Source organism: Apus apus, chromosome 8, assembly GCF_020740795.1.
Source record: "Apus apus isolate bApuApu2 chromosome 8, bApuApu2.pri.cur, whole genome shotgun sequence".
Classification (NCBI taxonomy): domain Eukaryota; kingdom Metazoa; phylum Chordata; class Aves; order Apodiformes; family Apodidae; genus Apus; species Apus apus.
In genome coordinates this window covers 24,412,347-24,425,806 of record NC_067289.1, presented here as the reverse complement: position 1 = coordinate 24,425,806, position 13,460 = coordinate 24,412,347, and the positions used below count along the sequence as shown (strand labels likewise).

General features: G+C 43.0%; 1 protein-coding gene across 1 annotated transcript; it reads right to left on the bottom strand.

Moving 5' to 3' along the window:
- Positions 1-2,724: 2,724 nt before the first annotated feature.
- On the bottom strand, positions 2,725-12,710 carry NMD3 (NMD3 ribosome export adaptor). The gene is made up of 15 exons (XM_051626278.1): positions 12,635-12,710; positions 12,259-12,393; positions 11,155-11,251; positions 10,075-10,155; positions 9,565-9,693; positions 8,949-9,039; positions 8,709-8,787; positions 8,290-8,386; positions 7,950-8,067; positions 7,123-7,268; positions 6,368-6,480; positions 5,533-5,605; positions 4,926-5,032; positions 4,022-4,092; positions 2,725-3,582 (listed from the first exon to the last, which is right to left on the bottom strand). The coding sequence occupies exons 1-15, from the start codon at positions 12,676-12,678 to the stop codon at positions 3,449-3,451; spliced, it is 1,515 nt and encodes a 504-aa protein (XP_051482238.1). The 5' UTR covers positions 12,679-12,710; the 3' UTR covers positions 2,725-3,448.
- Positions 12,711-13,460: the final 750 nt, after the last annotated feature.

Here is a 13,460-nt window from a genome sequence, read left to right as displayed (position 1 = left end):
TGAATTTCAACAACACATCTAGAATTGCAGCAGTACCTCAAGTGCTCACAGGACCTACTGCACATGCTGCTCACTAAGGCAACTGAACCCCAAAAATGAAATGATTCACCATTAACCAAAATGGAAATTCAGCACTAAAACCCCACCAAGTTTAGACCCACTCTTGTGTTTTCTCTCCTTCCTTCTCCTCAGTAATTCACTGTGGGGGGTAAAATAAGTGAAACCCTATTAGGTTAAGTAACTACTTCTTCCTCCCACTGCTAGCCAGGGAGGTTCATGTGACAGGGCTGAAAGGCTGGTCAAAGCCTTATTTGGTTTCTCCCTGTAAGAGCCTTGCTTCTGAAAGAACAAGATGTTGGCTGTTCTGAAGGACAAAACTTCTCTTCTTTCCTGAAACAGGATCTCCTGAAGGGGCTGTGCTGCCTTTTTGAAAAAAACAACCAACAACATAGCTTAAAAAGTATTCCTTCTTTGTAGTTTTCCTTCTAGTTTACATGTGAGAAGTACTCTTCAAATTTAAGCACTTCAGAGAGCCCTCTTACATCTGTGTTACTATTCCCAAGGGACTGCTCTCCCTGCTGCTGTGTGGCACTCCCTGCCAAGCTTGGTGCCCACACATGGACATGAGTTCACATCTCTAAAGCAACCCCCACTCTTCCCCAAGAAATCTACTGGGACATTAGGCTTGAACTCTTCCAATTAAAAACTTACCAAAATCTGGGTGTAAATGAATCATTAAGCAGTTATGACTGGAGGGACTCCTCTAGGTACCAGAGCACAGAAGCTTTAAGCTGTGGATCAACCCACAGATTTTCAGGAGGAGACACAGGATGGGTGGCAGCCTTTTATCTATTGTGAGTGAAGTACCCTTTGTCAAATTACCTGCTGTCAGTGAGACCTCCTCAAACATTTCATTTGCTGGTACACCATCTAAGCCTCTCCTGGCTCCCAACTGTTTAAATGTTAAAGGCACTTTGTAAACTCCAGAACCTAAAATTAGAACTAACTTTGGCTTCAAGTCCATGCAGCTTACCCACTCACTGGAGAGCTGTTACTGTGTGTTACCAGCTAGCAAACAAATACACAAAAACCCAAGCAATATACTTAGACTGATGACTTCTTTGCTGAGCATCTGTAGCATGAGATCTTTCCAGCCCAGGCTGTTGCTGAAAGATGCCTGAAACCTAACACAGACTCACAAGAGACTGTGGAGGGAGAGGAAAAGGAAGAGGGAGCTCTCCAGTAACAAACAGGGTGGCAGCCAAGACAGCAATACATCTGAAATTACTGAGACACTGAAGAGGAAGGAAAAGGGTTGATCAAAACCAGCACAGCTTAAAACAAGCTTTTATTACAGCTCTCCCTTCACCTGCCAACAGTGGGAAGCTCATTACCAAACTAGACAAGATGAAGGCTTGATCATTTTTACCTTTGTCAGAAAAATCATGCCCCAGAACACACCCAGACACAGAATGCACACACATTCAAGTCCTTCCATTTCTGTAGATTTGGCCCAATGGTCACTAGAATTTAGTTTATCTGCATCTCCCCAGTACTAATGGCAGGTGTAGCTACTGTAAAATATGTATAGTAAAATGCTTTTCTTGTAGTGATAATTCAGATTAGCTTTGCAGCTGCTTTCTCATGAGTATTTTAAGCACGATTTTGTGCCTTCCCTGCACTGAACTAAGTAACTGTCATGAGATAAATTGCACCTTCAGTTCTCAGCACCTTTATGGATTTTTCTTAACTGCTCTTCTACATGGTAAAAATTATGTCAAAGCTCCTGAAAGTGGAAGCAGAAGAGCTTAGTGTGACACAAATGCACAGTAAAAGATGGCACTATGGGATGGCTGAGCTGCTACCAATCCCAGCAGACAGCTCAGGGCTTCACTGCAACCAAACTGCAGTTCCAAACTGCCATTTTTCCCCTTGACAAGTGGCTGATTACAAGACTGTGAGACAGAAGGAAACATGAGTAACTGGTAACTAAACCTGGCTCCACCTTTGACTATCAAAAAACCCTTTGCCTTCTACGGCATCTGGCCTGGGCTCAGGCAGCAAGCCTGAAATCCAGCAGCTTCACACCTGTTTGGAAACACTTTGTCACAAGATGACGTGCAAACTAAAGAATAAGGCAAAAGTGGCTCAGCTGGCAGTGGGCTGCACATGCTACCTCCCTCATCATTTATGCCCTTTCTCTGAAGCCCTGGGAAGCTGTAAAGTACAATGAAATGGAGAGAGGTGCTGCCAACAACCCCTCAGCTGATGCTACGGAGAAAGAGGGAATTTTCAGCCCTGTGTATTTCTTACAAGCACACAGTGGCAAACCACATCATTTGAGCTATACAGATCCTTGATACAGGAGTCATTAACACACTGCTAGATTAACCCTACCCATCTCTCTTTTTCCCAGCTTTCCATGATCAGCATTTCCCTCCTTTACACATGCCATTTATTTTGAACATTTTTTTCCCCAAGTTAGAAAACAGGCAGTGGCAGAACCCACTCCTGCTGTGCTCTGCCTCCACATTTAGTTAAAACAAATGTATATGCACATAAACTCTTACTAAAATTTCTGTTGAACCACCTTTGTGCATTAGTGTATTAAACCCAGATGAATGTAAGTACATAATGTCCTCCTACACCACTTCTGTCCTCCCTGGACTTGCAGTAGAGAGAATATTTGATGGTAAAGTTAACTAAATAATGATGGACCAACAATCACTGTATAGTTTTTTAATAGCTCATACTTGGTGTACCAATTAGACATTATGCAGATTGCTTGTGATCTACCAATACAGGCATGGAAGAGAGTACAATATTTGTTACACTGAACAGAAATGTCCAGTCTTTCTGATGAATTTACAGGGAAGTTTTTTTTGTGTACACAACATGTGTATTTGGGGTTCCCCTACCAAAGGAACACAAGATACATACATTCTTGAACTTCTCCCAGATATTCTTATATGGAATAATCCAGCAACATCATAAAACACTTCAAATCATTGTATGCAAAAGATTAGCCCAGGAAAAATCCTTCCCATGTGAGGAAATGAAAGCAAGAAGCAGTAGGTAGGTGTTCTACCTACAAATCTAGCAAACTAGATCAAATCTCTCCCTCTGGACATCCTTTCTTATCAGCTGTCTTCAGTACAACACAATTACTACTTCCAAAACACAACCCTGAAGTTAGCCAGTTGGTCTTTACACTGCAGAAGTTGCAAGGAGAGAGCACTCAGGGATGGGAGGAACTTCTGGAACTTACATTGCAAAGCTTGCACCAGAAAGTTAACTTTAATTGCTGTAGATTATATATAAATTATGAATTCAGGCCCATTATTAAGAGGTACAGTGGTAGTTATCACATTACTTTTCACATTCATGTGAGCACTGATGTTTTAGATATTTTTTTCCTCACCAAAGGAATATTTATTGCATTAATGAATTATTCTGTCATCATATTGGCTCCCTCCCCACCAGTGGCATCCTGGGAAATATGGAGATCCTCAAGCATTTCAGCCAGACTGATTCGTGGGGTTCCATCATCATCCGTGTCACTCTCCACTGGAATATCTGCATCTAAAAAAGCAGCAAGAGAAAAACCCAAACAGCTAAGCAAAAAGAACAAACCCAAACCACCCTGAAAAACCCCAGTGAAGGAAGGGAAAAAACAACCCCCAAACCAACCAATAAACCACAAAATCAAAAAACAAAGAAATCCCTCCCCTAAAGCCCAACAGACCTATGGCCATTGCCCTCATGGAAGGTGCTAAATTATATATCAAATCCTCCTCCCAGCAGAGTTTTTGGGTGCAGGAGAAAATGTTTCTCTCTCTCATGTTACAGGCAAGCACAAAAAACCCACCAACATCCACTCAGTGCATGTGAAATACACTGAATACCTGAATTTATTACATGACAGCATTTCTCCAGGCATGGGTAATTCAATGAATCCAAAACATTTTTTCAAATAGCAATGATTTAGTTACATGACATTAAGTGGTTAAAGGGTCCTTACTTCTGTAAATGTTGACATTCTTCCTTATGGCTTCATCTTCTTCGAGATCTTCAAGGAAGTCCTGGTATTGTCTGTAAAAGATGGTTCCTGCATTTACTCACTTCTTTGGATTTATGCAAATTTATAAACCAAAATAAAATCAAAGAAAGCAAGCCCCAAGGAAGGACTGCAATCTGCAATCCTTCAGTCTTGCCTTCTGATACCATTTCTACATTTCCAACTCATTCTGCTTTTTTTTACCAGCACCTAGTAGTTTCCAAAAAATTTTAGTTGCCCCTCCTCATTTAACTAATTGCCTTGTTTCTTCTACTCAGTTATTTCATTATTTAGAATCTGCTGTTGCTATCAGCTCTGTCACTCTACAAACCAGTAACAGACACATTTTCACAGAAATGTCCCTGTAGCTAGACAGGCACCAACTGCAAGCTACAGACACAATGCTTCCAGTGCTACTCACTTGTCTCATAATTTGAGCTTTTCTTGAAGAAAACATAAAGTTTGCCTTAATATTTTGCAGCAGTAAAGCAGGACACTCTGCAGTGTTGTCTTAAGATTTCAGGATTTAGCCTGTTTCCACACACCCCTGCCTCATTGTCCTCAGTATCTGTGTTCACTGAAAACTTAGTAGTCAAGATAAAATTAGCACAAGGAAGGTGCACATGCTGAAAGCACCTCCTGCAATAGGGAAGAGGAAACAGGCAGAGAGTGAACACTGGTATGAACCTCTCCCTGAGCCAGTGTCAAGGCTCAAAGAGAACCAGCAACATTTGCCTGTGCCCCTCAGCACCTCAGCTTTGGCACCACACTGGGTTCATCCTCAGCAGAAGCTGAGAAATGTTATTTCCAGACTTGGCCCAGCAGCTGAGGCAGGAGGGCCTGAAAAGCTTCATGGCAGACACTGAACCTTTCATCGTCTGTGTCCGTGCCTTCCCTGTCCCTTTCCAGCTCCTTCAGCTTCCAGTTTCTGCGCCGCTGACGCTTGGTACGGTCGTAGCTCTTCTTTATTAACACCTGCAGGGAAACCCAGCACAGATTGACACACACACCCCTTCCATGTCACTCCTCACTCCTGCAAAATCCAAAACAACACCCATGGCTACACTTGGGCAACTGTAAAATCAGCTGAACAAACAGCAGATTCGCAGTCTGGCACTTGGGGGTTTTCCACAGAATCTACACAGCATTTGTCAATCCCAAGGTTTCCAAACACTTTGGATTATGCCCTGAAAAGGACACACACACTGGAGTTGTATGTAATGCAGGTTTCACCACACAGTGCATGGTAATTTGAACAAAACCAACAGAGAGTAAGGTAAGTTACAGTAAATGTATTGTTTAACCACCACTCCAAATTTTAAGTACTGAGAAAATAATTCTCAAAATTAGATGCTATTAAAATTTCAGCTTTAATATCCCCTCTCCCTTTGGGCACTATGGAACTAGTGAGGATTCATTATAAAATCATAGTCCCTAATACCCTTGGGTAACACAGAGAAAAAAAATGGTCTTACCACATCAGGAATAGTGTGTGGGTTCATCTTATTGGCAAACTCATCATTTAAGTTGCAGTTTGCCAAGTCGAATCTGAAATGAGAACAGGGATTTTTATCCTACCTTCTCTGCAAGTCTAAAAACTGAACTCAATGTATTGCATGTTTGCATTAAAGAGCAGCACAGTGCAAGTTACAGCTCCTAAGTGTCCTGGTTTGAGCCAGGATGAAGCCAATCAGTAAAAAGGAAAATTGGCTTAATCCTGGCTCAAACCAGGACACAAAGAAAGATAAGCACAGAGCAAATAAAATACCCAGATCAATATGCAGCTGTCATAATTATGAACAGCTCTTAGAAGCTGCTGCTCCCAAATTCTGTTCAGTGGCACCTCCCAGCCTCCCCAGCCCAAAGAGCAATATCCACTGAGGTTCTGTTGGGCTCAAAACAGCTCCTACAATATTCCTGTTTATGCCTATTTCAGAATCACTTAATTTGCCTGATCTGACAAACATCTCACGTTTGTCATCGCTGCGTAGGATCCTCACTATCAAATGAAAAGACCTTGCCTGGTATTTTAAGAATCCCTCCCATCTCTCTGTGTTTAAACTGCTATTCCAGTCTCTGCTCTAAAATCAGTACTTCAGCTGTCTTATTACTAACAGCCCTTTTCACAAGATGACTCTGCTAGAAGATTTCCTCTATTAGGACCATCTCTTCATTGCCAAGATGAAAGATTCTATCCCTTTCGCTTATTGCAAAAATATGTATTATTTTTTTGATAATACATAAGCCTGTAGAGAATCCAGAGAATTCAGTCTTTAAGTAATTAATAAAAACCCCAGAAACAGAACAGACCCCAAGACCAGGTCGCCAGGATTCAGGATGTGCCCCAAGTGAGTAGAGCAGAAATACTGATGGTCTGTGTTCAGCTCCGACGTTTTCCGTACCCAGGCTTCAGCCAGTGTGTGCTTGAGGAATGAAAAATAAAACACATGGAATCAAACACAGCTTAATTCACTGTGCTGTAGAACATCTGCACTGCTATATTACTGTTTTAAATTACATGTGATTAAACTTGTATTGCTATACCAAGTATCCAACATATTGTTTGCTACTCCTCGTCACAAAAAAAGAGATGGACATACCAACCACTTTAACAAGAATTCCACTGGGGCTGTTTCTATAACTAGACAGGTTTTTTGGTGGTACTTCTTAATTTATTTCATAACTCTCAACCACATACAGCTTTTGACTGAGAAGAAAATGTTTGGCACTGAATCACTCATTCTGATTAAAAAGAAATGCCTCCATACTTCAATAAAAACAATCTAAAAATGAAGAGTTGCAAAGCTAATGTAAAATAATTTCAGTAACGAGTAGAGTTTAAACTTTTCAGCAGAAGAGGTGCTTCTGAACATGGAATTCACACAATGCCTGTGCAATCTCCAAACCACTCCTTCCTGAGAAGAGCTTTTGTCAGTGGCAAGACACAGGAGAGCCTACATCTGACTTTGCAAGGTGGAGTGAATCCAAACAGAAGTTCAGCTGAGTAGGGGAGGGAGGGGAGAGGAAGGACCCAAATACTGAATCAAACAGACAGGAACTCCTACCTTGTTTGATCTTGCCCCTGCACCTGCACCTTTCTTCTTTTCGTGCACCCTGTTGATATCCATAACAATAAACTCCTCCAGCTGTTTGGGGTGGAACAGGCTATTGAAGGGGTGGCGCCAGTAGGTATTTCCATCAATTTCAGCAACTGGAAATAAAACAGCAGCATGGGCAATCACAAGGGAGAGAACTCCTTGCAACGAAATTAAAAGGAAACATCAGCCAAAATTAAGGCAACCACCAAACACGTTCTGTTCAAGTTTCCTTTTGTGACACAAGTATCTAGGACATGACCCACACTACAAAAACATGCTACAGGAGCAGCTGATCTGGAACAGCCAAACCACATGTCCAAAGCACAGACCTTTTTACTCTCAAGAATCATTCTCCTGGATGTGTTCTGATCAGAGGTATCTTACTGGTAGAGCTTATCAGAAAATATGTTCAGAGCACAGAGCTGCTGGTACCAGGGTGGCTAGAATCATACTGCAGAGGAAAACTACATGCCATGTAATTTTAGAGGATGATCTTAAAGTTTTCCAACCAGAAGGATCCTATGAATATACCTGACAAATATAAGTGCTCTACAGAGACCTAGAACACCCAGAAACTTAACAACGAGCCTGCACATTTTGCTGAGGACACTAAGAAAATCAAACTTGAGGAACTCTCTTAGTTCGCTATTAAATTTCTATGTCAGTTATTGTACAGACAAATGTATAACATTTAGGTCTAAAACCAGAAGATTTCATGAAAACAAACAAACAACAAATTGTGCTGACAGAAAAATCAGATGCTGTCCTAGTGCAGAAAACAACCCCAGACTTACTCTGCAGAGTGCTGGGATCGATGAGGTGGATGGTGCTTGTTACTCTGATGCACACACAGATCTGGCTCATGTTGCCAAGACTCTGTGCCAGTTTTGGTGACAGACAGACTACATTGTCCTGCACACAAACAGAAAGTAATGGATGTATGTATTTCCTGAGTTTTTCATGAAGCCTTTGGAGAGATGTGATTTTTTTTAAGTTTGTGTTTTGAATTCTATCTGCACTTGTTGTGCTTCGTTGGGAGCAGAGCCCTCCATCCCCCCAAATGCACAATAAATCATCAAAATCAAACCCTGCCACGCCACACAACACCCTGGAGATGAAATAGAGAGAAGCTACCTTGCATATTGGGACTATTTCCACAGAGAAAGTGCTTTTGTAATTGTAGACATTGCTATGAATATCATGTGAGATCAAACGCTGGGATGATTTTGATCTATAAAACATAAAAACAGAGCCCTCAGGCAGCAAGAAGGATGTTGCTTGAAACAGGAGATAATCAGCAATGAAAGTATCTATCTGTGTATCACAAATCCAAAACTTAAGGAAATAAAAAATGCATGAGGGTTGGTTCTACACTAGCTGTTAGCTTGACAAGTGGAAAACACTTCTGTAGCAGGGATTCTGTCTGTTTTAACTAGAACACAGGTTCCTTACACTTTCACTTATGAAATGATTTAAAATTATTTAAAATGAAGGATAAAAGACATTTTCCAAAAGCTTCTGGATATTCAAGGCAATACACATAAATGGTATACCTAGATGGAACTGTACACTGAAGAAAGTCTACCATCTTCTGGGCCTGCTGCTTTGAAGAATAGTAAAAATCCAGGCCATCTGAAAGAAAAGAAAGCTAGATGAACAAATCTCTCTTAAATACTATGTTTCTTTTCAAATACAGGCTAAGCAATCTGCTGTTCACCTGAACAAAGCTGCATCTTCCACTATGGAACAGGTTAGCCTGTTCTACCTCAAGATTAAGAAGAACCCTCACTTACCATGGATTTCCTTGATGCGAAGTGTATTTTGATGAAGCCTGTGTTTTAAAATCAGCTGCTCCAAATAGTAGAAAGTCTTCTTGTGCAGAGTCTAAAACCAAAGGTAACATTATCAAGGTTATTTAAGAACCATCTAGTGCAAATGCAGAATAAATATTTATATGAAGAGACCATCTAGAGAAGGAACAGTCCAAAGTCTATTCCAAGTAACCAAAAAGATTTCAGAGATGAGCTCCCTTTATAGCAAATTATTAAAGCTTGTTTCTCATTTTTGTGTAACTGCTAAAGATGCCATTTTCTTTAAATAAGATTTAAATATATATAAAAGAATTGGTGCCACGGTTTCTAACACTGCCTTAAAATACAGAAGGATATTTAGTAATTCACACAAGATCCTCTTGCCACCCATCATTTAAAAAGAATAATACCAGAGAGTAGGAAGTTTTTCTAAACTAAAAGATCGGTAAGAAAAGAACCCAATGTGAACACAAAACATATTTCTGTGGCACTGTGCAAGTGTGATTTTATCTTTTATGGAGAAAATCAACAATCCATCCAAAGATTTGTCCATTTGAATGTTCTGCCAAGAACAAATGAACATTCAGTTTGCCTCTACCTTTTGTCTGACTTGCACTACAGCTTTCCAGAAATCTTTGGCTTCAATCCTATGACAGTCTTCACACATTTGAGACTGGACAATATATTCCACCACAAACACTTGCTGAAGAACTGCTCCATTGATGACCTGAAAAACAAAAGGTTGGAAGGTTTCCTTGTTAGTCCTGCCCACACAGCAAACTGGTTTACCCCAACATTCTGAAGTATCTTCCATATCACACTTTGTAACAGACAGTATATTTGGGTCACAAATATTGCAAGTATTTTCCCAACTTCACTGGAGCAGCCAATAACCTTCTTCAATCTGTGATGAGTGGCACTTTAATGACAGAATTTAGGCAGGCTGAAATCAATGTTCTTTCAAGATAAGCCAAGAAACACATGCTGGACTTTACCAAAGAGAATCACTTCTCTAAAATGTAGTAATAACAATAAATGAAATACAATAATACTATTTGCCATAAAAACTTTTTAAAACCTGCATGCAGAATCCTTCTACTCCAGTTACCTCTTTCTGAACAGTCAGTTTCAACTTCAGTCTCTTAGAATGGGGTTCAGTCCAAATAAAGCCTGCATCGACCAGCCGGACCTACCAGTGGGAAAGAAGGTCTCAGCAACTGTGCTCACACATGTTAAAAACATGCAGCTCTGACTTCCAGAAAACACAAGCTTATGGTAGAGTTCATTGCTCCTCAACCACGTCAGGAATAACCTTAATTAAAAAGGTATCAGTATAGCAAGCCCAATTAATAACAGTTAGTTAGAAGACAGAGTCTGATCTCCCTAAGATACTGGAGATGGAACCTCATGGGCTGTCATGTACACAAGACTACTCAACAGTAGCTCTGGTTGCCTTGTCATGATCAAGTTGGAGAGTATAATGGACTTCAGGACTTAAAAGCCAATTTAATCTCTAAAACGAATAAACGTGCAAATTTACTGCAGAAAAAGACCTTTTGTGCATTTACTAGACTTAACAGCAAGAGGCTCAACAAGGCAATCTAACTCAAACCCTTATCTGTGCAGTAACAAAACATTATTATTTTTGCCTAAAACATGATCTCAGGTTTTTTCCTCTCCTAAGATTCTGAAACTAAGAGATACTTTATTAATGTAAACATGTGACTTATAATTTAGTCCCTGCAACTCTTTTTTATATCATAGTAATCAGTAAGAACAGGCATTCTATACACAATTTTAAAAAGATGTAAAAAGAAAACTGTAAAATTAAGATGTCTTAAAATGTGTTATATTCCTTCAGTTAATTATTATGAAAAATTAATTAGACTTAACTCCCATCTATACAGTGACAGTTATGCTTTATAGCCACAGAATTGCACCAACAACCTCCTCGCAATGCTTGGAAATTTTCTTTTACAACCTGCCCTTACTGAATCCTCAAAATTCTAGTAGAGTTACATGAAATCAGACTGTCATTCTCTGTGCTCAATATAATCAGTTAATGAGCCCTACACAAGCACAAGGGGTCGCTCTGGAAGGATCAAACTCTGTGGAAGTTAGCAGGGCTTCATTTTATGCAATACCAATACCAAGTCCCTGTGGAATATCAACAGAATTAGCTACTCACCTTGCTCAGCGAGGCTTTGATTTTTTTAAGACACAGGGCGAGAAGCTCTCTTGATTCTAAGGTACACTGAATCCAGGTTCCTGGAGGCTGGAGATACCTAGGACACAGGGAGCATTTTACAGTACAGTACACGAAGCTGCTTCTGCCAATTAAATCACTCAGAAGTTGAGCAGTTATTTACCAAGCTTTCAGCTTTCATATTAAATAAGCAGCCACAACTTTTGCCTCCTGAAGCATTAATATTCATGCATCCCAAGTGCCATCCTTACTAATTTGCCTCCTTACTTGTCCTTCAAGGACCACAAATCCACTCATTTAAATAATCTAGACCCTACATAGAATCATAGAATCCCAGGGGTTGGAAGGGACCTCGAAAGATCATCTAGTCCAACCCCCCCACCAGAGCAGGGTCACCTACAGCACATCACACAGGAAGGCATCCAGGTGGGTTTTGAATGTCTCCAGAGAAGGAGACTCCACAACCTCTCTGGGCAGCCTGTCCCAGGGCTCTGTCACTCTCCCAGTAAAAAAATTTTTTCTGATATTCACCTTAAACCTCCTATGCTCCAATTTGTATCCATTACTCCTTGTCCTATCACTGATCATCACTGAAAAAAGCTTAACTCCATCTTCTTGACACTCACCCTTTACGTATTTGTAAACATTGATGAGGTCACCCCTCAGTCTCCTTTTCTCCAAGCTAAAGAGACCCAGCTCCCTCAGCCTTTCCTCACCAGGGAGATGTTCCACTCCCTCCAGCATCTCTGTGGCTCTGCGCTGGACTCTTTCAAGCACTTCCCTGTCCTTCCTGAACTGAGGGGCCCAGAACTGGACACAATACTCCAGATGCAGCCTCACCAATGCAGAATAGAGGGGGAGGAGAACCTCTCTTGACCTACTAACCACACCCTTTCTAATGCACCCCAGGATCCACTGGCCTTCTTGGCCACAAGGGCACATTGCTGGCTCATGGCCCGTGACCGGGGGGCTGCCCGTGACCGGGGGGCTGCCCCGCTTCCCCACCGCAGCGACCGAGGCCAGGGGCCCTGCTCCCCTCGGAGGGGGGCTGTGCCCGGGGGAGAGGGAGCAGGCCCCGCCGCTCACCTCTCGCACTGCTTGCAGAAGTGCAGGGTGCCCTGCTTGGGGATGCCCTCGGTGATGTCCACCCGGGCCCGCAGGCAGCCCACGCACATGTTGGCCGGGTTGGGCGGGATGGGCACGCCGCACTGGCAGCACAGGCTGGAACAGAGAAGGGGGGGAAGAAGAGAAAGTCACCAAGCGGTACGTGCAGCTTTTTAAAAACGCACCTGTTTATTTTAGGGAAAGCCGTGACTCTATGTTTATAGAGTCGTGCTCCCGGGTCGATGGCCTGGCGGGTACCTCCCTCCCTGCCGCGGCACCGGGCCGAGGCCTGCCCGGCAGCCCCCCCCAGCCCGGCAGCCCCCCCAGCCCGGCAGCCCCCCCAGCCCGGCCCCCTCACACGCCGCGCCGCGCCGGGCCCGCCGGGCCGCCCAGGTACTCCATGGCCGACCCGCGGCCCCGGTTCCGGGCCTGAGAGGAAGGGGAGGAGGCAGCGGGTCCCGCGAGAGCGCGGCGGGGAGGGCGGCGGCTGCGGGGCCGGCCCGGGGGGTAACGCTGTGCCGAGCGGAGCTTTGGGGCTTGAATTCGCTTTCCTGGGACGGTCGCGGGTTTGAGCCGGCCGCCTTCCCCCCCGCGCAGGGCGGGCCCGTGCTGCTTCTGCAGCGGCTGCCGGTGCCTTCCCGGGCGGGTATGAGCCGCCTCCTAATGTTGATTTATTTATTTTTTTTAAAAAAACACGGGAATTAATTCCGGCGCAAAGAAATCGCCAGCGGTGTGAGCTGGGGCTGCCAGCCGGGCGGGAGAGGCGGCCCTGGCAGCCGCGGCTGGCTCGGGAAGGTCGCTGCTGCCTTCGGGAAGCACCGCCTGGAAGCCGCTTTGGTTTTGTTTCCACCTCTTCGTCAGCTGCGGCCGAACATCTCCAATACCCGAGCATTTAGCTGTTTGGAAATTGTAGGCGTCTGGTTGGATCCTGCTCCTAGTGAAAAGCGTTATCACTTTGCACTGGTTTCTTATCTTTCCCTCTGCTGTTTTTCAGTTAGTATTAACTGTTCTATTTGTGCTACACAGTTGCTTTACGCTTACTATTATATTCTTTGGGGTCTATATTATCTGTTACCATAAGCACACTGCTTCATTTATGGTCTGTTGTGTTCCATTTCTGCTCATTAGACTATCCAAACCCTTACCTTATGTGCCCACTGCCACTGGAATTCCATGAATGACAC

Bases quoted from the DNA above. Each gene is read 5' to 3' on its own strand.
- NMD3 (XM_051626278.1), bottom strand. From the start codon at position 12,678: ATGGAGTACCTGGGCGGCCCGGCGGGCCCGGCGCGGCGCGGCGT. The intron at 7,269-7,949 runs GTAAGTCTGGGG...TTTTATTTCCAG, and splicing joins CGATCCCAGCACTCTGCAGA to TTGCTGAAATTGATGGAAAT. The intron at 4,093-4,925 runs GTTCAGTGTCTG...CATCTTTTACAG, and splicing joins ACGGACACAGACGATGAAAG to ACAATACCAGGACTTCCTTG.